Genomic DNA, 22,912 nt, shown 5'->3' with positions numbered 1-22,912 from the left:
CGGACGGGGACTCGGGCTGCGGCGGGGGGGGGGGGGGGGGGGGGGGGGGGGGGGGGGGGGGGGGGGGGGGGGGGGGGGGGGGGGGGGGGTCTCTGCTCGGATTACTTACGCAGTCGAAGGTTGCCAGGGAGGTAAAAGGCCAAGTAAAGATGCATGTTTTTGGCTCGATCTCGGATGCCACGACGAGCGGTTCTCGCGCGGTACGAAAAGGCGATCTCTACGTTGACGAAATCGCCTTCTTCGGCTTCCATGCCTTCTCCAATATTTTCATCCTCCTGCAGCTTCTGCGGGCTCTTCTCTTCGCCCCGATTACCTTGGACGCTCTGCGCCTCACCTTCGCCCGAGACAGTGCGGTCGCTGTGCTTCGAGTCGCCATTGCCTTTGAGCTTCCCACTCTTTGACACGGACATGCCGGCAGCGCCAGTAGGTAGCCAACGAACACCCAAGATGCGGATGGACTCGCTTCCTTGACCAAGATCGTCGACGCTGACCATTCTCACTACTTTGGGCAAACTGGCTTGCATGACGTCCTGAAGCGCGTCACGTGTCAGAAACAGCACGTGTGAGGAGGCCAGAGCGGGTCCTTACCTCGAGAGTGTCGGCCAGGCTGGTGAAAAGATCGGGGTTCACCAATGGCCAGATGGACGCAAGAAGAGAGTTGAGCCACTGAGTCGACTCGGGCATCTCGGCCTTTGCCAACTCCTTCCCCCTCTGCCTCTCGGCCTCCCAAGTCTCATCGTCCCACAGACCAGCAACCTTCTTGTCGACCCAGTCACGCACTGCCCATACGACCGCGGCTCCTGCACCCAATGTCGCGAGCAGAATGACCGGAGCAGCCACCTGGAAGCGGAATTCCGAGTGGATGAAGAGCCGTGCCAAAGTCAGCAAGCCGGCGGTCAGGGCCACGACCAGAGACAAGCCGACTGTGGTGGCGGTCTTGTAGATGCTCGTCAGCTCTACGCGTACGTTGTCGAAGTCCGGCGGCGGGAAGAGCATTTCCATGCCCGAGTGATAGGCCTGGCTTTCAGTGGCCTCGTCGCGGAGATCGTCGTCGTCCTTGCCCTTGGCACTGGTGCCGGTAGCGGTACGTCGGTGGGTGCCTGCGGCCGGTTCGTTTTGAGGGGCAGTCTTGAGGTCATTCTTGGTGAAGTCGTGGATGGTGATGGGCAGGTGGGTGACGGGGTCAGTCACAGTCCGCTCGGTCGGGTCGTCGCTCTTCTTTTTCATCTGCTTCCGGCGTTCTTTGGCGTCCCTCGCTGCCATGGTGGCCTCGGAGGTGTCCTCGGCAACGTCTCCACCATCTTCACCGTCTTTCTGAGCGGCGCTGTCGTGGGCGGGGTCCATTGGCTCCTCGTCACGGCCCTGATTCTGGGGGGCACCCTGATCGTCTTCCAGCTCGATCAGATTCTTGTTCTGGCTCGGGTACGGCTGAGCAGAGGAGCCGGCGTCGTCCTGGGGCCTCTCACCCCTCCAGTACGCCTTTGCGGTACCTGCAGCTCGCTCGGTCCATGTTGGATCATCCTGGCCAGAGGTGGGAGCGTGCTGGGCCTCGCGCTGGGCCTTCTCCTCGCGGTAGCGGCCGATGGTGGGAACGGGGTGGTGCGGGGTGTACGGGGCCTTGTAGTCGCGTCTAGACGGCTCGGTGTCGTCGCGAGCGGCCATCACGGGATCGGTATCGTGTGGGCGGGTGCGCAGTCGCAGCACGGGAGCGCACCGGGAGCAAAGTGCAGGGACGGGGACGGAAGGTCGGCATTGGCTATAAGAGGACGCGGATGGGCAGGAGGTTCAACAAGCGACGGTTGCGACGGCATAGTAGTCGTCCTGCTGTGATGCAGACCAGCTGGTAGTTGAGAATGACGTATGCTGCCAGTTTCAGCCCTGCGGCCGGCACGCCGTACCCGAAGGTGCTGGAAGCAGTCGCACCCAGACAGCTCTCTGCCCGGCTTGATGATCAGCAGTCTATTTTGGCTGACACGCTTGCGCCATCCGCTCGACACATGCACGAACTGGTTGCTGACAGCCGGCGCCAATCACGCATCCCGTCGCGTCCAACGGCGCGTAGCAGCGGCAGCAGCGGCAGCGGCAGCGGCAGCGGCAGCGGCAACGGCAGCAGCAGCAGCAGCAGCGCGCGTCAGGCTCGCACCGGCAGGCGATTCGCCGCGGCCAGGGCAAGGCTCCACCGTCTGGATGAGCGTTGGGCGACGGCCAGACTCGCCCGGCGCTAGAGCCGCAGAGAGCCCCCTCGCGGACCGGCGGAAGGTTCCCGGTACTGTAATAATCAGCGCGCAGGTTTCGCGGCCTTGAAGCTCAGGCGCCCAGCAGCGGTTCCAGGTCGAGGTCGAGGTTCCCCCACTGCCGCGGCCAGCCAACGCCTGGCAGCCGCGTGCGCAACGGGCATTCGCCCTAGGTCCCCAGACGCCCGCAGCACGCGCGGCGCTGACTGCCCCGGGGTCGGGCAGGCAGGCAGGCACGCTTGTTGCGCTGTCACGCTGCGATTCGCTGCCTCCGCCCACTCGCCCGCGCAGCCCTCGCGCGCAGCCCGGCGAGCGTTTGTGCCGGCCGCTGCCCGCGGCGGTGAGTTTCGGGCGCGGAGGGCAGCGCGGGCGACTAGCAGGCGGCGGGCGCGGCGGCTTTAATAAATAGTGCGCCGCGCGGGCTCGCCAGGCGGGGGGGCGCCGGCGTGGGTGGTGTCGCTGGAGCGTTTCTGCGTATGGGATGCAGCTGTTAGGACCGGTGAGCGCACTAGCCTTCCGCGGCTTGGCCTGCCCCCACCACCAACCCTGCCGCCCTCGAGGCCTCGCTCCTTCGCTGCCATGAGCCGCAGCCTCCTCGCGCGCCCGCATTGACCTGTTTCAATTATCACCCGCGCCCATCGCTCGAAGATCCTCCACAGGGTTCCATCCTCTCCTAATCTTCCAGTCCAGCGCCTTCTGACCTCATCCCGACGCTGTCGCAACCGCCCCAGCCAGAGCACCTCCGCCCGCGCCCCGCCCGGGAATGGCCTAATAGCTACGCGGATGCCGGCTGTTGTGCGCGACCAGTCCTCCGTTTCCCTGAGCCCGAGGGCCAACAATGACCACCACCACCACCGCCGCCGCCTCTGGACCATGGCATGACGCCGGCGACGGCATCTTTGGCCCCATGTCGCCCGACAGCTGGCCCGACGGCGACAACGACTTCCAAACCGTCCTCTCCTCGCTCGCCGGCAGCGACCGAGCCTACTCCAAGTCGCCAAACAGCTCCTTGAACTCCGGCTACTCTCCGCCGCCCCAGCACCTCACCGGCCTGCCCCTCCCCATCACCCCGCTGGTCCAGGCCCAACCCTACGGCGTCGTCTCCAATGTCCACCTCCAGACCAATTTCCAGCCCATCTCCCCGGACGTGCCCGACAGCGCCTCCAACTCGCCCGCCTCCGTGCCGGTCCACACTCCGCCTGAGATGAATGCCTCCATCGACCAGATGTTGGAGATGAACCCCGCCCTGTGGAGCCAGAGCAGCCCGAGCATCGACCAGAGCTGGGAAATGGTCCCGCGCCAGTCCTCCATCACCTCGCTCGACAGTCCAACCGCCCCCTCGCACGGCTCCTATGACCGCGTTACCGACCTTTTCCCCATGATGCCGAACGAGCCCCAGATGCCCGTTCAGCAGCAGCAGCAGCAGCAACAGCAACAGCAGGATGCTGCGTTCGCTACCCAGCCTTTCCATTACCCCGTCCAGCACGGTAGCAGCATCCTGTCCATGTCGCCTTGTCCCCGCGTTGACCCTTGCGCAGGCGCTGCTCAGCCGGATTTCTCGCCGTCTCCTACCGCTCGAACCGGCATGCACGTCATGAGCAATGCCCAGCCTGCAGCCGACCTCTCAAGGTTCCCGCCCGCCTCCCAGTTCGACCTCGACATGGCCAAGCCCTTTCCTCAGATGCCGCGTCAGCAGCCACAGCAGCAGCCCTGGAGCAGCGAGTCTTTGCGGAACATGGTGAACTTGGAGGCGACGCCCGACGCCCTCGTCTTTGGGCCTGGCTATTACCTTGCCGGAAACCCTGCTCAAATGCCCCCGGTCACTGAGGAGCAGCTCCGACGGAGTCTCTCTGCGTCAACCTCGCACTCACTCTCCCCTGAACCGTCTCCTACCGTCCTCCCAGCCGCTTCGTTGGACATGTCCGCCGCATTTTCGACCGGTCAGGAGGTGTCTTTCCCCATCCAAAACGGCACTGCCCACGGCTACGTCAACAACGACATGATGTCCCAACAGCCCCTTTTCGTCGATACGTCTCCTCTTCAAGCTTTCTCAACTGCCGACCAATACCCATTTCCCAATTATGTTGCGGATGCGAGCCTTATTTCCCCGACCGCGGAATCGCACCCCCGCTCTTCGATAAGTTCCGTGAGCCTTTCCATGGAACACATGGCCGAGGCATTAGTGCCTGCGAACCAAAGCTCCGGCTTTGTCAACCCGTTCGGGGGCGAGAGCCCGTCAATGATATCTCCCGCACAGCACATGCCGCAGTCGTCAGAAAGCCCTCCGGCGACGGGATGCGGAGACTTGTCTCAACAAGCGAATGCGGCGCAAAGGTCAGGTGGCAGGCAACTCGGCTCGCATCTGGACCCGGACAGGAGGAGAGATGCGAATACGATGCGTGAAGTGGGCGCGTGCTGGTCCTGCGCCCTCCAGAGGGATAAGGTGAGCAGAATGCGGTTGAGCCTTCCCGTTGGGCGTACGTGCTGACATGACCAATCAGTGTGGGCCAGGCGACCCCTGCCACCGGTGCGAGAAGCGTAAGAACAAGGCCAACGGCCCTCACCCGCAGCTTGCCTGCGATCGTACGCCGCTCTGGGATTTGCTGGAGTTTTTCCTTCCCTGTAAGAACGCCAAACATCATCGGCTCGTGGATCACACTGACACTATCAAGCAGCTCAATTGACTGATCTACACAAGCCAAAAACACTCGAGGACTTTGTAGGGAAGCACACCACTGGTTGGACTAACATGCGCATAAAACTCAAGCTGATCCCGGGACGCGGTCTGCCGGCCATGGTCTGCGAGGCTTACGAGTTCATCCCTCAAACCCACGAGTCAGCTCGGCAATTTCAATATTTCAAGGACCACAAGACCGGCTTGTCTCAACGGCGCGAAAAGCCTTCGCCGCCGCTGGGCATGATGCAAATCGAGCAGGAGGATATCAAGCGCTACTCAAAATATCTCGACGAGATCGTTGAGCACCATTTCCACGCCTTCGCCCAGATGTATTGCTCCGATGACGAGTACGACTTCCAACTCCGTCTTCTGGATTTTATCCGTGATCTCAAACCGGAGTCGAAAGACGAGGTCAGTCGTGCTGCGACAGTGTTTCTCGCGTGCTTTTCAGATGCTGACTGCCGTACAGAAGTTACTACTCCACGAGGTCCGTCGCCTCATTGTCGTCACTTACATAATGGGCCACACGCTCGTCCTCGAAGAAGCGAACCGCGCTCAAGTTCTTCCCCGCCTCCGTTTCGATCGTCGCTCGGCGTCGGATTATGGTCCATTCTGCTCACCCCGGGTGGTCAACCGGCAGCTCAAGTATCTCTTTTGCGGACTACACAAGACGACCATGCACGAGGTGTACAAGCGTCTGCAGCAGATGCTCAAGAAATCGACCCAGTGGCCGCCTGCAAAGTGGACAGCCGCCTTCTGTGCCATGCTCGGCCTGGCCATGGTGCATGAGGATACCCAGAAGACTATTCAACTCGTCATGGACCACAAGACGGTCTCCGAGGGCATGGACGAACGGCACGCTCGGGAGGGCGCCCGGCGAGCCTGTGAGGCTATCGACGTCAAGTTCTCGTTTGTCATGGCGCTCTTCATGCGCCGCAGCAGCAAGAGCGAGAATCCGATTGTACATCGCGATGGAGCGTACTGGGCCGGCAAACTCGAGCGTAACTGCGCCGTGTTTGCTGAGAATGTTAGGAAGCTTGTGAGCAACAACTGTAAGTCCAGCCGACGCACCGTCCGTGGCTGATGGCTAATGCGGACCCACCCAGATGTCTATCTTCACCAACAAAAGCAAATACCTTCGGATTCGCAGGGTAACTTTACATCCCGTCTGGTCGGTCGCTTCATCACGGCGCTGTACGACCAGACCTAAAGTCAATCATTACTACCATCTCCTTCCTAACAGCCTCATGTCTTTCTTCAGACATTGTATTTCTTTATAAAACTTTACCGGCAAGCGTTCTGGAGCAGATGTTTGATCTGCTGCTCGTGGTTTGGAGAATTCTCGGCGACGCTCGTCTGCTACTTGCAGTGACGATGGCAAGACTCGATGAGAACCTTTGTGCAACCACGAGATCCACGACCTTATGATCACGGCCGGCGCAATGTTGATGACCGATCTACTACCCAGGATTCCTTTCAGATGGCGTTTATTTGGGACACGGGAGACGGAGAATTCTGCTGCGACAGCATTCTTGAGAGTCATGTAAATATTCTTATGTACGGACCCGGTATATAGACGACACTTCGATTCCACCAGCCAGAGTTCCTTCTACAACGAATGCCCCCACGGCATCGGTCCTAGTGGTTCTCCTTTTCGTCATTTGCAATCCATGTCTTTCCCGGCGATGGTCCTTTCTCGATTTACTTTCGGTAATTTGGATGAAATAGGATGAGACGATAGCGTTTTGGCCTCTCTGGGACGACCAAGGGCCGTTGATAACATTTACCTACAAAGGGCTTTGGTTTCGCGGTGCTGCTTGTTGTTTCGCCGGGCGTGTAAGTCTAGCGGCTGGCGGGGCGGGGTGGGGGGCTCTCGGAACATCACGAGATCGAGCGTCTCATCGACGGGCCGGCAAATGGCGTGCGCAAGGCAACAGCATTATTATTCTTGCATGAGGGAAAGAAGGTAGATTAGGTGCATGAGTTACGTACGGGCCGAGCGGCGTCCGTCCAAACTGGTAACAGGATCTGCACCAGCACCGCCTGAGGCATCCACGTAAACCAATGCAACTGACGTGAATGGAGGTCGAGAACCCGATAATCAGGCCCTCTGGGCAATCTGTTTCTTTTGCCCCCCTCCCTCTTCCCCCCTGCCAACCACTGCAGGGAACGGCATCCCAGCCCCACCGAATCGGTCTTCACCCCGCCTCACAACTTACCGCTCTCCACCTCCAAAACACTAGTGTGTGTATGGGGGGAAAAAAGGCCGCAGATAGGGATATTAATCAGTGAGGTGCGAGGTGCGCCATGCGCCGCTTAGCATTTGATGGCGCGCATGGCGGCAAATGAGTGGCAGATTAACGCTTCCGAACCGCAGTCTGCCTGGAACTACTGCACTCTCACGTGTGCACGTGGTAAATGACTAGTAAGCCTCCCATTCACACAGGCATGGGACACTAAAAGTAACCTCCCAGAAATCGATGCCCTGATAATCACGCGGGATAGGTCGTGTTGGATTTTATTAGTGCATGGAAATACAAAACAACGAGCCACACTCGCAGCACTAGCGGTTGAAGTTTTCCGCTTTGGGTCTGGTAATGCCTTTTGGTCCGATCCGTCTATTAGGGGGTATACAGCCAAGCATTTCTTCTTATCTATTTCACTCTATGCTACCGTCCTAGACCGCAAGATGCTTCTCCACGCGTCGTGGTGCTTTCAGCCTGGTCGCAACACCTCCCAATCCTTCAGTCCCCGCATCTCCTCCTCGCCCACATCCAACAGCCCGCCAGGGCTGCCTGTCGATGCGCCAGTTCCACGTCTCGGTGGCAAAGAGGGTGGCTCGTCGGCTTGGTTTGCCGAGTACGCACCAGCCGGCTTGCTCGTGTTCGTGACTCTTCGCGGTGGAGGAAGTAAGGGAGGCTGTTGCTTCTTCTCCGCTTTTGGTGAGGTGGCCCCAGCAAGAACAGATGGCTTCTTCGGTACCGGCGGTGCAGGCTTCCTTTTGATCGAGTTGGAAGAGCCGGTAGAGGCACTGGAGGGCGAGCGGTTGAGGCATACGAGGTCCCGATCAACCCCACCCTCAAGACCACCCGTTGCCGCACGCCGCGGAGGCAATGCTGGTGCGTGACCGACGGGCATGCTCTTGGTCGAGGACACCGGGCTGCTCACGCGGGTGGGCTCCAAGGGCGGCGGGAGTTTGCGGCGAACACTCGTGGTTGACTGAGCATCGCTCGCGTGGCGTTGGAGGTTGTTGTCAGAGTTCCTTTGCGGCGCGACCTTGACCCAATCTGGTTCTTGCGAGGGTGCCCAAGGATTTGATGGGCGTTTGGGGTTGACTACAAAGTCATCGCCAGGCGAACGGAGTACGGATTGCGCGGGCTGCCCGTTATCAAGCCACCATTTACGGCGATCGGAACTGGCCGGTGGTAGCGTGGGGTCGATTGGGTCATAGCCGATCAGGTCTTCTTCGTCCGAATCATCCACCTGTCCGGCGGCAGTCGACTCTCCGACGACACCCTTGCGCTGCTGGTAGAGGTCTTTGCTCAACTGTTCCTTCTTCTTCTCATCAATCATGGTGACGACACAGAGAAAGGTAGCGTACACGGGCCGGTGGTCCGAGAACTTGAGAGAGGCGGTATTGTAGTTGATTTGCCTCAGGTTGTCTCCCTTTCGTAGGATGCGGTCGCACCACGCCGGGATGCGGGCTTTCTCTCTGTGCACCGTCAACTCAAGACTCAGGCGAAAGGAGGGTCTCTATAGCCTTACGAGGTGTCATATGTATCTGTACCGACGTCGTACTTGTAGGTTGGTGGGAAGGTGATTCGAGCTTCGGAGTAGAAGGGGAACGTCAAGCCTGCGACCATTTGCAGGTTGAGCTGTGTCGGCTGTCAGCAGCGAGCTCCTTGGCTTGTATCAAGATGCGCCGACGTACCTGATCGTTCTCGTACAGCGTCTCCAGGTCGCCCACCTCCACGAGCTTCCTGACCTTCTCGTTGTTGAGCCCGATACGATAATTGAAATCGCCGAGCCATATGACAGTGTCGTGGTCTTCGATGGAACGATTCCTCTGGAATCGGAGACCGTGGCTGATGGTTCTGTAATCGCGATTGCGTTCGTCGTAGTTGGCGAAACCAGCCGCCAAGTGTGCCGTCACGAAGCAGATGGATGTATTTGCGTATTCCATACGAATGGCCACCGCTCCCTTGTTCCCGGCTATTCCAGACATACCCGTCTTGAGTTACCGTGGTCAGCGATCGTATCCACGTGTGTGCGGTTGTGAGTCAATCTCACCTTTTTCAAGCTTCCCTCGACATTTTTGATGTATTTTAAGATGCTCGCTCTGACGAAAACCGATAGAGATGCGCCGACAAGCTGTCCCCCGCGGAGGGACACGTATTCTTCCTGGCCGTGCATCTGAGCATGCTCGTTCAGAGTTCGCTTCACGGCAGCCTCCCACTGTTGTCTGCGGGCTGGGTCGGTTGACATGATTTGCTGGGGGCTAAGCTCCACAATCTCCTGGAAGCCAACGGCAACTATCTCAGGAAATTGCTGCGACGGTTCGACGGGCGGCGTAAGCCACGGAGAAAGATCCGAGCTGATCCCTTCGGTCTTGCCGTTGAGGTTGAATGTGCCGGCCCATATGTAGATGGGCTTTTCCGAAGAGAATTCGCCCGCTCTGGCTTGCTGTTAGCGACTATCCGACATAATTACTAGTGATAGTAGTACCTTCTACTCAGCTCACTCGTCACGAAGTCGTTGATTGGATCGAACAGGTGTACGGGGGCTTGCCCCATCAGTCGTCCCTGTCAGAGTCGTAAGTGAGCCTTCCTTGCGTCGGAGAACAAGAGACGCGTACCAGCAGCATATCTATCGTGTTCTGGCGCCCTTTGTCCGCAAAGTTGTTGATGTACATGCGTTGCGCACTCTTCCGGGCGTCAGCAATGGCGCCAGCCAGGGACATCTTCCCGGATCTTGTGAAAGACGATTTGAGAGCACCCGTGCCTGCGTAGATCTTGGAGAGGGCCTAGCATGAATTGATTAATCCAAATCCTATATTGGGTGCTTTGTTCAAAGCGTACATCACCGTTGTCGGCCCACAGCGTGCCATGTCGATTCCAAAAATCAGCAGTGGCGCGCTCACCACGACCACCCAAGAATACCTCGACAGCCATCCGGCTGATGATAGTCTGCACGAGATTCGTGCGATCCAGACAGTCTAGACAGTTGGTACGAAACACGCCCTCCTGTTGAAGCACGGTCGTTGACTGCCGGTAGATCTGGTCTTCGCCGTGAGACGTCTTGGGACGTTCTTCCATCTCCTCGCCCAGATAATAAGCAAACCCCTCGGTGGAATCACGAATGTAGCGCGAGATCAAGCTGGCCGCCTCGTAGCCGGCCGGGCCTCTCGTTTCGGCATGAAAGTCGTACTCGGTCAGCTTTAGCAGCTCGTGCCCCTTGGAGCTGGCGCCGTTGCCCGAATTGTTATTTAGCGAACAGTTTCTAATGTGATAGCGGTAGCGGTCACTAATTTCAAGCTCACTCGACTTTTCGGCACTCAGGAGGTTCACGACGTGGACGGGACCGTAGGCAAGCTCCAGGTTCTCCATGTGCTTGTCAAACGCCGGCTGGGTGGCTTCTGGGGAACGGGTGATGGAGACTTTCTGTTGTCCCGGGAGCAGGCCGGGCTGCTGTTCCCAAAAGATGGGAACGCTACCACGGACTTGGACATAGCTGAAGCACACGCCATCCGGAGTCCAGAATATGGTCTCGGTCTCGACAAAATTGGCGACATTACCATCATCGTCCATTCCTCTGGCGTTGAAACGAGTGCCGGCTCTTCGGCACGACAGCCTTGATATGAGCGTCATGGTTGATGGCAAGCCGGTGCGGGTACTGCGGGCTGGCGACGAGGCGGCCGGGATGTTAAAGGTAGATGCGAAACCCCGGATCGCAGAGGTCAGAATGCCAGAAGCGTCCAGCGCGTCTCTTTCTGCGTTTGACAAGCGGGAGCGGAAGTTCACCAGCGGCTGGATCATGTACGAGTTCCACAGGAAGCCGGCATCCAGGCTGTCGAGGACCACAGTGGACTCGTCGTAGGAGCGGTCCTGCATACGGCGGGTGAGGTCGAAGTCGGAGCTGTAGTAGAAGGTGCCGCTGCTCAACAGCTTCTTCAGCGCCATGCAAGGATGCTCAAGGAGGGGCTCCCTCCGGCCATAGCCCTGCTCAAAGCCCTCCTCGTCCACCGTGTCGGTCGAATAGGGGTTGATCTCATCGTACAGGATGTGGTCGTAGTCGGTGCGATTGAGGCAGTCTGGACCGCGGTTAGCAGGCCCCGGGGGACGAGGGACAGGGGAGGGGTACGGAAGTCGACGGCCAAGATCTTCTGCACCGTCTCGCCCGGACGCACGGTGGCAGCGCGCGAGGCGGCGCTGACGACGCAAAGGAAGACGTCGTTGCTGACGGTGATGAGGCCCAAGGTGCCGTACACGGGCTGGGCGGAGAAGTTCCTGTAGTCGCTCAGGTCGGTGGAGTGCACGTCGGAGAACTCGACCATGCAGCGCGGCGGCTGGCCGGGCGCGCCGCCGCTGGAGACGGACGTCTGCGAGACGTTGCCAGAGCCGGGGTAGAGGCCATTGGCAGCGCGATCGGCAGCGGTGGGCGTATGGCGGAAGACGAGCACATGGGAGTCGGTCGCGAGGGCAATGGAGCGGTGGGGGTAGTCTCGAATCAGCACGCGGATGCGGGAGGACATGGTCGGGCGGCACGGCTAGGGCGAGGGGCGGCGGCGGCGGAGACGGGGACGAGGCTGCGGGCGGCGCATCCCGGGGTGGTTGTGAGTCGGGGTGGGAGTGGTGTGTGTGTGTGTGTGTGTGTGGACGCGGCTCTGTGGCTCTGGGCTCTGGGCTCTGGTCTGGCTTCTCCCAGCTCCAGGGCGCGGGTGGTGCACCGCGCGGGCCCTGGAGCGTCATCATCCCGCGGTGGTCAGGGCACTGCTCCGCCGACGCGCCGGCCTGCCAGCACTGCACTTTCATAAAAAAAAAAAACGCACGCCTAAGATACACATGTCGTCCGCGCTGCGCCAAATCTCCTCCGAGCCCAACCCCGCCGCCGCCGCTGCTACCGCCAGTACTCCCTGGGCCTGCGCGAGCTGCTGACCTCGATGCGCGTGGAGCGGTAGCTCTCGCGCGGGTCGTCATCGTAACGGCTGCGCCGGTCTCTGCTCGCGCTGCGCTCGCTCGACCGCGACCAGTGGTTGTGATGCTGGTGGTACCGGTGCTCGTCCGGCGGTTCGATGTACCTGAACCTGCGTTGCCCCCCGCGTCAGCATGTTTCCCAGCCATACGTGGAGCTTGGGCCTCACGCACGTCTCGTATCTAGGCGAGTGATCAGTCACGGACGATCGGGAGGGCGAGTACTCAGTGGCGCGATGGCGATGGACCTCGTGCTCGCGAACGATGTAGTCGCTCTCGCTGATGCTGGTGCGGCTGGAGGCTGGAGACACCTCGACCAGGTGGTGGGCAAGAGGCGGGCTCGCGGGCCGCGGCGGCGCAGGCGGCGGCGGCGGCGGCGAAGGAGGCTTCACGAAGACGGGGACGGGCTGCGGCGGCGGGATGGCCTTTGGCGGCGGGGCGTCGACAGCACTGACTCTGGTCTTCTCGAAGTGGTGCGACACGACCGACGGCGGGCGGCGCTCGTCGACGATGGTGCGCGATAGCCTGGCGGAGCGCGGGGGCGAGTAGGACGAATAGTGCGAGCGGCGCCTGCTCGCGACGCGGTAGGGCACCACGACGTCCGGCTCCTCATGCACCTTGACTAGACACATTTGATATGCTTTGGTGGGGCTGGGGATCAGCGGCAAGCAGCGCGAGACCACGATATAAATGCGCGTCGGGCGTGTCAGCCTCGAGCTTGGGCAGCACGTCATGCGGCGCGTCTGCTGCCTTGTCTGAGACCCTCTCGTGCAAACAGGGCTTGCGGCTGCCACGGCCGGCGCCGACAGCTTCCCGCCGCTAAGGATTCCCGAAACTCAAAAGTTGCACGAGTACACCACGGCACAGTCTACGCGTCAATTCCCTGGCGGGAAGTGAATTCTACGTACCGTCGTCTACACTAATACAATCGCCGAACATCCCCCGAAATCCTAGGAACCGCCAGCCCCGTCTTCGCGTTTACGCTGCAAGATGTATGTTTTCGTACTCGCCCCGCTTCCTGCCTCCTGCCAGGTTCTCAGTGGCCTCCATCTCCACGTCGTACACTCCCGCGGCCATGCTCTCCTTGTTGATGATCTGGCTGGGGTGGAAGACGTTGAAGAGCGCAGCGACGATGAACATCAGTGCAGCGTCGAGAACGTAAATGTATGCCTCCTCTGACTGCAGCACCCCGTCTTTGCCTTGAATGTATTCGAGAAGACGGTAAATGGAACGGACCATGATCAGGCCGCTTGCCACGTAGAGAATCCAGAGGTACCTCTGCCAAGGCACCTGCACGTTCCTCGACCGCGCTGTTGGATACAATGATATCCGGTAGTGGAAGAGCGCCGACACGACTATGAAAAAGCCGAAGAAGGCAATCTGGATGAACAGGCCGATGATGATGATGCGCTCGCCACTCTTCTGGTCGTCTGCCGTTTTTGCTTTTGCCAGCATACCACCACCTGTGCAAACATCAGCTCGTGAGCTAGTTCGCCGACTGCGAAAGGGACTGACCTGAGGACTGAGCGAGGAAGGACAGAATGTCGCCGACGAGAAAGATTTTGGTGACGAGTGTGGCCCGGACTATTGAATGGGCCTCTCCATTGGTGAGTCGAATCAGCCGCCCCAAAATCATGTAGATCGACGCGGCAAAGAACGTTGGCCCCAGTAGGAGCAGGATGCTCTGGATGATGTACGGCTTCATCGTCCAGTCTGGTGTCTCTCTGGCCGACAGCGCTCTTCCCGCATACCCAACTGCCTCGACTGATGTTTCGTCAGCATCCGCTCAACTTGTCAAGCACGGCTTTCCTTACAGACACCCCCAATGACGAATGGTATGAAATACCATGTCCTCTTCCTGAAAAGCTGCACCAGGTGAAACAAGCTACTGGCGCCGAAGAGAACGACGAAAACGGCTGCTGCCGCGAAATTCGGGTCGTAGTTGTAATATTTGTACCCCATCCTGAGGACGGAACGGTGGAATCGAAGCAAAGGAGCGAATGTAGAAAAGAAACGAATGTGTGATGGTTCGAACGATGGAAAAATTTGGTCGATGTCCGTTTTAAGTATCACAACCCTTTTTAACATGGCCCTTGGTCCTCTTAGAGTGTTTCCAATCCTGGACCGTATAGGCTCGTGCTCGTTTTCGTTTTCGCGAATCGACCACCCGCCATCGTTCCGCGTTGAAAGACAAACCAAGTGGGGAAGTCTCCAGCAATCTGCCAATGAGCGGACTGCAGAGCGGCTGTACAGAACGAATACGACACTTATAGCTGTAAACCATGACGAAGCGATAGTGGGTTTTCGGGCCGTGGAAGGCATCACAGGCCATGCGCGAGGTTCGCATTGGTTCTATATCTGTTTCGCGCCCTAAAGGAGACTGCCATGCTCGGGTCAAGTAACAGGATATCCTTGAAGCATGAGTACTCAACTCGTTCTTATCAGCAATGGAGCTGTGCTCTCATGCCGAAATCACTAGTTCCGGCCATACCGGTAGCGCGTCTGTCAAGAGTTTCTTGCCGTAGACTATTACCCGCAGGCTGATGATAGTATTCTGCTGGAAGATAAGCTTCGCCAGACAATTCTCGTTCCCCCAAATCCATAGTCCGCAAGCAGCTCGGCTTGAGAAAGCCCCTACCCCAGGTGAAATCTGGCAGATAACCTCCGTCGAGCGCAACAGTACCGTACAGCAGGGTTCTTCTGCACGACCAATGCATCAGGTTTCAACGCTGGCCTTGGATATAGCTCCCAAAACCCGGCCAAGTCGCTCTCATGTGGAACTTGGACCGCGCCCCATTAGGCTGCAACGAGAAAAGTTTGCGAGCAAGGAGCGACGATCCCAGAAATTGCAAATTGAAGGCGCTAGCTTTGTAACCAGGTGGGTTCTCAGGAGATAATGCTTTAAAAACGCGCTATAAATAATCAATAGGGCGCAGCTACCACGCCGATACGTTGATGATGGTGATATTATTATAGATAGGCATAGGTCGTTTAATCTATTGCAGTCACGCACTCTACCTAGCACAGTATTCATCGGCGATACGGTAGAATCGTAAAAGCTCTAGCATCACTACTCTGACGGAGCTGCTCATTTGGCCCCGACTTGGTAAGCGTGATGGGCCCAGCCTCGAAGGCCGAGTACGGATTGCGAGCACCAATTCTATCTGTGAGCGCGGCCGATGCACCCGAACATTGGGATTATAAGGGGAGCCATCCCACCGAACTCCTTTACCTTACCCATTCCGTCTACTCTATAGTTTTCTACATGTTCTTCTCTTAACACGCGATCCTGGCTACCATTCAACGGAAAGTGGTCGATGCACCCTCTTGCTTCTCAACGCAGTTCGCCATGCATCCCTCGTTCGCCAGCCCCCTCAGGCGAAAGAATTGCTCTACTCAAACGAACATGATGTACCTACACAACCTTCTCCACCTGGAGTTGTACAGGCGCATCACCTTCCAGGGCGAGGAACTCTCCGGCCTCGATACGCTTCTTCCATTTGCTGGATTCGTAGCGCGCAGTGATGATGGTCATCCGCAGAGCCGGCTCTGCGGAGCCGTTCTGCGGCGTAGAGATGCCGGAATCTGTTGGTGCAGGCGTTGCGCTGCCCGAGGAAGTGGTACTCCCTTCCGGGGATGCAGCGGGAGCGGCTGTGAAGGTCCACCGTCCGAACGCCCAGTTCAGAATATACCTACCGTTGCCTTCCCCAATACTCGGGAGGCTGGCTGGCTGGCCGTCAGAGGATTTGGGGACCGAAGAAGCGTGGAGAACGCCTTTGATGCGGTAAATTTCGTCCTTGGAGGAGTCCTTGAGCAAAGTCTCGAGCTTCTCTAGATCAACGCCGTGGGGCCCGCCACCTGCGGCGGGAATGGTGATAGAAAGCACCTCGACCTCGCTCGAGTGGTTGTGGTCGTGCTCGTGGTGCAGGGCATGGGCATCCGTGCGGGCCAGCTTCGCGTCCAAGCCGAAGACGATGTCCTTGTCCACGCGTCCTTTGGTGCTCTTAACGATGGGGGTGGGCACGTCGAGTTCGAGGTCACGGATCTTGTCCTCCACGTCTTCGACGCGACGCTCACTGACGAGCTCGCACTTATTCAACACGATGAGATCAGTGTACTGGGCCTGCACCTTGGCGCTGTAGCTGGTGTCCTCGTAGCCCTGCCAATTCTCGACGTCGACGACGCTCATGACGCCGTCCAGCACGAAGGCGCCAGTCTCACGGGAAATGCGGTTCACCTCCATGGCCAGGGTGGCCGGGAAGGCGCTGCCGCTCGTCTCGATGACGATGCGGTCGGGCTGAGCAGTGGTGCGGAGGGTTTCGAGGGCATCGCCGAGCTGGCCGGTCAGGTTGCAGCAGATGCAGCCGTTCAGGAGCTCCTGCACACCGGATATGGCTTGAGAGGCGGCGAGCTGCGAGTCGATAGCGACATCGCCGAACTCGTTCTTCAGCAGGGCGAGTTTGTAGTCGGGCGGCAGCTGGGCGAGCAGGTTGAGGATCAGCGTGGTTTTACCGGAGCCAAGGAAGCCAGTGATGACGGTGATGGGGATGGGCGACATGGCGTAGCGGCGGCGGCAGCTTTAGGTGCGGCTTGGGTGCAGCTGAAAAGTTGTTGTCGAGCGGTCATTCGAGATGGCGCGGCGGCGGCGGCGGCCATGACAATGACGGCGTCGCTCGGGCGGGCATATGCGGCGAGCGTCCGAACTTAGGCCACGCCCCAAGCACCATCAACGCACTTCCGTTTTTTAGCCCCCCGATACACGATCCGCGGCTGCACGACAAGATGGTGTACGACTGGGAGGGCAAGGAGGCCGAGTGCTATCGGATGTATGTCGAGGAGAAGAGATCGCTGGACGAAGTCATGGACTTTTGGAAACAGAGGAGCTTCACGCCAAGGCATGTCGTCGGTTTTGCGCCCACCGTACTCTACGGACGCCGACTCAAACGCGAAACGCGAGTACTGACTGCCAATAGCAAACGCGCATTTCAGACCCAGTTCAAGGTTCGTCACCAACAGGGTCCAAGAGGCCAGCGCGTGCTCACCGAAACCGCAGCGATGGGATTTCCCCAGCAAGCAGAATCCCGCTCACAAGAACCCTGCGCTCGTCGCGCGTGTCAAAGAACTCTGGGAGAAAAACACAAACCAGAGGGACATGCTGCAGATTCTAAACGATGAAGGCTTCGACCTCAAGGAACGCGAGCTCATGCGTGTTCGAGCGAAGAACAGGTGGCTTCTCAGAGTCCCCAATGGCATGAAAGGAGCAACCACCACTGCAGTCGGAGCACAGACCGCCGAGACGTATCCGGAGGCATTCGTGAAGGAACTGCAACAAGCCATCGCCGTACGTGGGATTTGCAGCCTGCGAACACTGCATGCCAGCTGATACAAAGCAGGAGGACGAGGGACCGCCGGCTGCAGCTCCACACACCCCGGGCCATGCTCTGGGAGACCCGTCACCAGAACCCGATCCCGAAACTCTGCGGAAGAGAAAGGAGCGCATGGAAAAGCTGCAGCAAGAGAGCGATGAGCGCTGGCGGAGCAGGAAGCGTCGACGGCGAATGCGCGGCTGGGCGGGGTTGCCTGCCGATCCCGCAGGTCCCCCGCGTTTCCCCTCCGAAACGACCATTGACGAGAGCAAAGCCTACTTGGACCTCGACAACGAGCTGTATCGCCAGCTACGTGATCAGTTCCAGTCCATCTGCGAAGAAGAGGGCGTGGTGAAGAAGACCGTCGCCGGACCAGACAAGTGGCAGCAGGTCAAAGATCGCTTGATTGCCGAGAACGACCATCTCCAGACGCAATTCACTGACGAGCAGAGCGAAAAGCCTGACCAGAAGGCCCTCTCGCTGGATGTAATTTGCACCGACGTTACCAAACGGATGCGCACGATGGAACGCAGGATGACGATTGCGGAGGCGAAGAACATCATAGGCATCAATCCGGAAGAGAGCAGGAAAATCCGTGGAGAGTTCTACGACATTCTCAAAACTGACCATGTCAACAGCAAACTGGAGACGGGCGCCGAGCATTGGCAGGAGCTCAAGGATCAGTGGATAGCAGGCTCTGCAGTGCTGCAGCGCATTCTCGCCCCGGGCAATCAGGACCCACAGCACCAGCAACGGCTGAAAGCGCTAGAGGTGCTCTGCCGTGACGTCATGAAACGGCTTCGAGACGACCAGGCAAAGCGCGACCCTTCGCGGAAGAAGCAGGCCAATGCCGGACCAGGTCCCGGCCCGGCTCCTCCGCGCGCTATGCAGACACCTGCTCGCACTCGGAGCTCTCAAAGCGCCCAAGCAAGTCCGGTGAAGACGCCGACGGCCTATGCTCCGACCACGCCCACGCCAGAAGTGAACAGTGCTGGCGATCTCCAGATCGACCCGTCACTCCTGCTAGCGGCCAACGACCTAGCCGGCCAGCACCAGGAGAGTCGAATGTACAATGACCAGACCATACATCATCATCAGCAACAGCAAGAGTACACGGGTGGCGGTTCTTCTGGCCAACAACAGGCGCGAGAGTATAGCTACACGCCGGCTTATCCGGACCCGGCACCGACGCCAATCCCTGTGTACTTCAGACTACATCCACACTCGCAGATCCAGGCGGACCCACGGATCTGGCTGGGGGCGCTGACATCAGGCACCATGGAGGAGCTGCGAGCGCTGGCCACAAGGGCGCATCCGGGGTCGAGCGCGGTACGGATCGAGGGAGTGGTGAAAGGACAGGATTTCAGAGAGGTGAATTATCCGATTGATGACAACGAGGAGCTGGGAGGATATCTGGCACACATGTCGGCAGGGAAGGTAACGTTCGCGGTGCAACTGGCGTGAGCAGCCAGGTCATCTCATCACAACGGGCGGTGGTGTGGAGACCGTGAGCAAATTTACGCAGTAGAGCTGGCGTCTCAAGAGGCAGAGGTGGTGGCCGAGCCGATCACTCTGCAGCTCGTTGCACTGCTTAAAAGGGGCATCGGTTCGACCTCAGCCACGCTCTTGACGGTCCATTATAGAGGGGCATTGTAGCCGAAGGCTAGCGTGAACCTGTTTTTCGCTCGTGTCATGCATGGGTGTTTTGAAGAAATCGCCCAGACATGAATGTGGAGTTGTACATTCGCGTCCAGACAATAGCTTCTACAGCTCACATAAGCCGAAGTGTTCAACCTGTGCAGTCCTCGTAAGAGAAAAGTGCTGAGGCATAGTTACCCCTTGTTCGGCTGCGATGCCCATCCGTAGCAGATCCGGATCATCTGGATTTTCCGACGGCGGCCGTTCCAGTCGTCTACCTATTGACTCGGGCTCGCTCGCTCATTCGCTCCACCTGCAGCCCTTGGTGGCCCGGACTGTGCTGCTGCTCACCGCCAGCCCACACGGTGCTGCACCGCTCAATGGCTCCACTTTCTCCGTCCAGACCCTCCGCTCAGCTGCCCCTCTCCGCTCTGCACTGCCACGCCGGGCTTCCGCCAAGCGGTCTTTGCGTCCACTCGCCGAGCCAGGGTCCGCGAGACATGGGGAAGCTACGAATGCCGCCAGCTGCTCTCCGAATTACTCGCGGCGCCACGTCACGGCCTTCGAAACGCCGCCGTCTACTTAATCTGTTTGGACCCTGAACTGCTTCCTCTACCATTCTTCCCCAAACCATCCCCCCCACCTGAACCCGCTTCCTCACACCCTACACTACCTTTGCATACACCTACCCCACAATGGACTTCATCCACAAGCTCAAGCACGGCGACGAGGAAGAGGAGAAGAAGCCTCACTCTGAAAGTAATTACACCCAGACCGAGCAGGAAAAGGAGGAGAAGAAGCATTTGTTGACAAGTTCTCCGATAAAGACCACGAGCGTGAAGAGCGAGAGAGCCACGACTCTCACGATGCCGCCAAGCACCACCCCGCCGCTGAGCACGAAGAGAAGAAGGAGGGCGGCTTCTTGAGCAAGCTCACCGGTCACGGCAACGACGCCAAGCACGAGTCCCCCGAGGCCGAGAACCGCCGCTACAAAGAGGAAGAAAAGGAAGAAAAGGCCAGCTTCTTCGACAAGCTGACTGGCAAGGATGAGGACAGGAAGCGCGAGGCCGAACTTCGTCGCAGAGAGGAAGAGGCGCGCCTCGAACTCGAGAGGATAGAGCGGGAGAGGCGGGAGAACGAGAGCTTTCTTGACAAGCTTAAGCACAAGGGCCATGACGACGACGAGTCCAAGGAGCGTCGTCCGAGCAACTCTCACGGCGAGGAGAAGCGTAGCTTCCTCGACAAGCTGACCGGTAAGGAGGACGAGGAGAGGGGATCAAGGAGCCGCGGCCACAGCAGATCTGGGTCGAGAGATTCCAGGGGCCGTCGTCACAGCAAGTCGGAAGAGGAGGATAAGCACAACTTCCTCGACAGGTTCACCAGCAAGGATGACGAGAAAGAATCGAAGAGCCGTGGCCACAGCAGGTCCCGGTCGAGGGATTCCAGAGGCCACGGTCATAGCAAGTCCGGAGAGGAAAAGCCCAGCTTCTTCGACAAGATCAGCGGCAAGGCTGCCGAGGAGGAGCGCCGCCGGAGAGAGGAAGAGGAGAAGGGCAGCTTTGCAAAGATGAAGGATCATCTCAACGAGAAGATGGGCGGTGGCCGCAAAGCAGAGGAACAGGAGGACCTGCTCGATAAGAGTAAGCGCTAACATTGTTTTTCGATCGCACCGCCCCATGTTGATTCCGATTAGTCCGTCTCATCATTTACCTCTTGCTGATTATTGTCATCGCAGCCATCGACAAGTTCCAGGAGCACGTCCTCAGGAAGGGAACCCAGAGCAACGAGAGCGCCTGGGAGCAGGCGAAGGACCGTAAGATTGCCGATGCTATCCGCCATCAATACAAGAAGAGCACTGGCCACGAGTTCCCTGTTCATGAGAAGAAATGAGCACCTGAAGACCTATGAGGTCCCACGTGTGGTCTCGTTGTAGCCGTAGTTAAAATCGACTGTGCACCTTAGCGCTGTTCAAGTCAAGTTTGGTCCCTCAAATAAGCAAAAGTCGTCATGAAAATACTGTTTTCTTCTGTCGCGGTGATGACAATTCGATAATCGCATCGGATCTGGTCAGGAATGCTCACGTCGTCGGGCTTCAAAGAGATTACATTTCTTCCTGTACAGAGCGTGAGAACATGGAGGGCTAGTGTCTCCAGATCCTCACTGCCTTGTCTTTTCCTCCGCTGCCTACTCCCCTTCCATCCGGACTCCAGTCGACCGCATAGACCTCATCCTGGTGACCCGGCAAGTCATTTGCGATTTTTCCAGTCCTCACGTCCCAAGCCTTCAATGTGGTATCCTTGCTGGCGCTGACTAACAACCGACTGTCTGGGCTAAAACAGCACTGGTAGACGGGAGCGACGTGTCCACGCAGGGTTGTGATAAAGGCTCCGGTATTAGCATTCCATAGCTTCACGTGATTATCAAATGCTGCCGAGGCGATATACAGTCCATCGGGCGAGAAAGTGACGTGGTTGACCTGTTTCTGGTGGCCTTGGAGTCTCGCAAGCGGCTTTGTGCTCGAAGAAGGTTCCCATAGATACATGGTAAAGTCGTCGCTGGCCGAGACGAGACGTTCCACCACCTTGCCGGCGATTGTGGCAGCTTTCTCGAAGCGCCTTCGCGCGAACGCCGTCCTCTCCTCTTCGGAGGAAGGCTTGTCGTGCGGGCCATGTTCGTGGTATGCGGTACGGAGGACGAAATCGGTGGACAGGGCCAGATGATTCACCCAGTGAGCATGGGCGTTCAGGGTGTGCTTGAGAGTTCCGTCTACAGCATTCCACACCTTGATGGTCTTGTCGTGTGAGGCAGTATACAGCAGGCCTGTGCCTCCCCACTTGACACAGCTGACGGTGCCCTTGTGTCCGGACAGCACTATGTCTGCTTTCCTTGCCACAACGTCCCAGATGCGCACGGTGGCATCCTTGGATGAAGATGCGATCCGCGGACGGCCTGATTCTTGCAGATGGTAGGGCTCCCAGGCTAGGCTGGTCACCCATTTGGTATGGCCCCTCATGGCCCCTCCCAGCGGTTCGCCAGTCTTCGGGTTCCACAACCGCACGGTATTGTCCATGGAGCCCGTAGCAATGACGTCCCCGGCGGGCGACCAGCTGACCACCAGGACCCAGCTCGTGTGGCCCTTCAGAGTGTGTGTGGGAGTGTTTGTGTCGCAGTCCCAAATTCGCGCCGTGCCATCTCCACTGCCGCTGACCATGCGCGAGCTACTCTGGGGCGAGAATTGAGTGGCTAAGATGGGCTGGCCATGGCCGGCTATCGCAGCGGTGCACCGCGAGACAGCGCGCACCCTGAAGACGGCCTGAGGTGCGTAGGCCAGAACGATCTCCTCCTCGGTCGTGGCCTTGCCCTCCTTGATCAAGGCGTTCCACAGGTCGGCGGCATCTCCCAAGGCCTCGCCTCTCTCGCCCTCCTTGATGTCCTGACCGCCCTGGCCGGCGTAAAAGAAGCGGTATGGGATGCGGTCTGCGGCATCCTCGTTGCCCTGCAGCGTATTGAGCAAGGTTTCGAGGTTTTTGACCTGGGCCTGGCCGAGGGGGACGGACACGACCGGGAGATCGCCAGATTGGCCGGTAGCTTGGTCGACGAACCTGACGCGAACGCTGCCCGAGGGAATCGAGGGAACCTCTGCTTGTTCGCGGGCGCGCGCTGCCGCCGCCGTCTTCTGGCGCTTGCTGGGCGGCGGAGGAACGGTCGCCATGGTACACGATTCTGTCTCGGACGACTGCGACGCGGAATTGACGAGCAGAGGGAGGGAAACCGAGAGTACGGGAGTGGGTGGGTTGTCGAGGGGGG

The 22,912-nt window shown here is 58.8% G+C and overlaps 9 protein-coding genes across 9 annotated transcripts; 3 read left to right on the top strand and 6 right to left on the bottom strand.

Moving 5' to 3' along the window:
* Positions 1 to 101: 101 nt before the first annotated feature.
* On the bottom strand, positions 102 to 1,662 carry LTHEOB_12946 (Meiotically up-regulated protein; the record flags this gene model as incomplete). Its single annotated transcript, XM_035509869.1, has 2 exons — positions 102 to 530; positions 589 to 1,662. The coding sequence occupies 2 exons, from the start codon at positions 1,660 to 1,662 to the stop codon at positions 102 to 104; spliced, it is 1,503 nt and encodes a 500-aa protein (XP_035363327.1).
* Positions 1,663 to 3,072: 1,410 nt separating this feature from the next.
* LTHEOB_12945 (Fungal zn binuclear cluster domain containing protein) lies at positions 3,073 to 6,121 on the top strand (the record flags this gene model as incomplete). Its single annotated transcript, XM_035509868.1, has 5 exons — positions 3,073 to 4,677; positions 4,736 to 4,856; positions 4,910 to 5,322; positions 5,381 to 5,963; positions 6,018 to 6,121. 5 exons carry the CDS (start codon positions 3,073 to 3,075, stop codon positions 6,119 to 6,121), a joined length of 2,826 nt encoding a protein of 941 aa, XP_035363326.1.
* Positions 6,122 to 7,626: 1,505 nt separating this feature from the next.
* On the bottom strand, positions 7,627 to 11,662 carry LTHEOB_12944 (Inositol polyphosphate-related phosphatase; the record flags this gene model as incomplete). Its single annotated transcript, XM_035509867.1, has 8 exons — positions 7,627 to 8,623; positions 8,677 to 8,786; positions 8,843 to 9,142; positions 9,202 to 9,586; positions 9,637 to 9,713; positions 9,767 to 9,934; positions 9,990 to 11,221; positions 11,272 to 11,662. 8 exons carry the CDS (start codon positions 11,660 to 11,662, stop codon positions 7,627 to 7,629), a joined length of 3,660 nt encoding a protein of 1,219 aa, XP_035363325.1.
* A 365-nt stretch (positions 11,663 to 12,027) lies between these two features.
* On the bottom strand, positions 12,028 to 12,733 carry LTHEOB_12943 (uncharacterized protein; the record flags this gene model as incomplete). Its single annotated transcript, XM_035509866.1, has 2 exons — positions 12,028 to 12,214; positions 12,276 to 12,733. 2 exons carry the CDS (start codon positions 12,731 to 12,733, stop codon positions 12,028 to 12,030), a joined length of 645 nt encoding a protein of 214 aa, XP_035363324.1.
* Positions 12,734 to 13,079: 346 nt separating this feature from the next.
* LTHEOB_12942 (uncharacterized protein) lies at positions 13,080 to 14,063 on the bottom strand (the record flags this gene model as incomplete). The annotated part of the gene is made up of 3 exons (XM_035509865.1): positions 13,080 to 13,564; positions 13,617 to 13,865; positions 13,916 to 14,063. 3 exons carry the CDS (start codon positions 14,061 to 14,063, stop codon positions 13,080 to 13,082), a joined length of 882 nt encoding a protein of 293 aa, XP_035363323.1.
* A 1,453-nt stretch (positions 14,064 to 15,516) lies between these two features.
* On the bottom strand, positions 15,517 to 16,659 carry LTHEOB_12941 (uncharacterized protein; the record flags this gene model as incomplete). The annotated part of the gene is made up of 1 exon (XM_035509864.1): positions 15,517 to 16,659. One exon carries the CDS (start codon positions 16,657 to 16,659, stop codon positions 15,517 to 15,519), a length of 1,143 nt encoding a protein of 380 aa, XP_035363322.1.
* Positions 16,660 to 16,883: 224 nt separating this feature from the next.
* On the top strand, positions 16,884 to 18,931 carry LTHEOB_12940 (Clr5 domain containing protein; the record flags this gene model as incomplete). The annotated part of the gene is made up of 4 exons (XM_035509863.1): positions 16,884 to 16,927; positions 17,075 to 17,102; positions 17,155 to 17,442; positions 17,495 to 18,931. 4 exons carry the CDS (start codon positions 16,884 to 16,886, stop codon positions 18,929 to 18,931), a joined length of 1,797 nt encoding a protein of 598 aa, XP_035363321.1.
* An 869-nt stretch (positions 18,932 to 19,800) lies between these two features.
* Positions 19,801 to 20,995, top strand: LTHEOB_12939 (uncharacterized protein; the record flags this gene model as incomplete). Its single annotated transcript, XM_035509861.1, has 3 exons — positions 19,801 to 19,864; positions 19,933 to 20,745; positions 20,799 to 20,995. The coding sequence occupies 3 exons, from the start codon at positions 19,801 to 19,803 to the stop codon at positions 20,993 to 20,995; spliced, it is 1,074 nt and encodes a 357-aa protein (XP_035363320.1).
* Positions 20,996 to 21,245: 250 nt separating this feature from the next.
* LTHEOB_12938 (WD repeat containing protein) lies at positions 21,246 to 22,817 on the bottom strand (the record flags this gene model as incomplete). The annotated part of the gene is made up of 1 exon (XM_035509860.1): positions 21,246 to 22,817. The coding sequence occupies one exon, from the start codon at positions 22,815 to 22,817 to the stop codon at positions 21,246 to 21,248; it is 1,572 nt and encodes a 523-aa protein (XP_035363319.1).
* Between the last annotated feature and the right edge of the window lie 95 nt (positions 22,818 to 22,912).

Source organism: Lasiodiplodia theobromae (genome assembly GCF_012971845.1).
Source record: "Lasiodiplodia theobromae strain AM2As chromosome Unknown scaffold_86, whole genome shotgun sequence".
Taxonomy (NCBI): Eukaryota; Fungi; Ascomycota; class Dothideomycetes; order Botryosphaeriales; family Botryosphaeriaceae; genus Lasiodiplodia; species Lasiodiplodia theobromae.
This window is presented reverse-complemented; position numbering and strand designations above follow the sequence as displayed.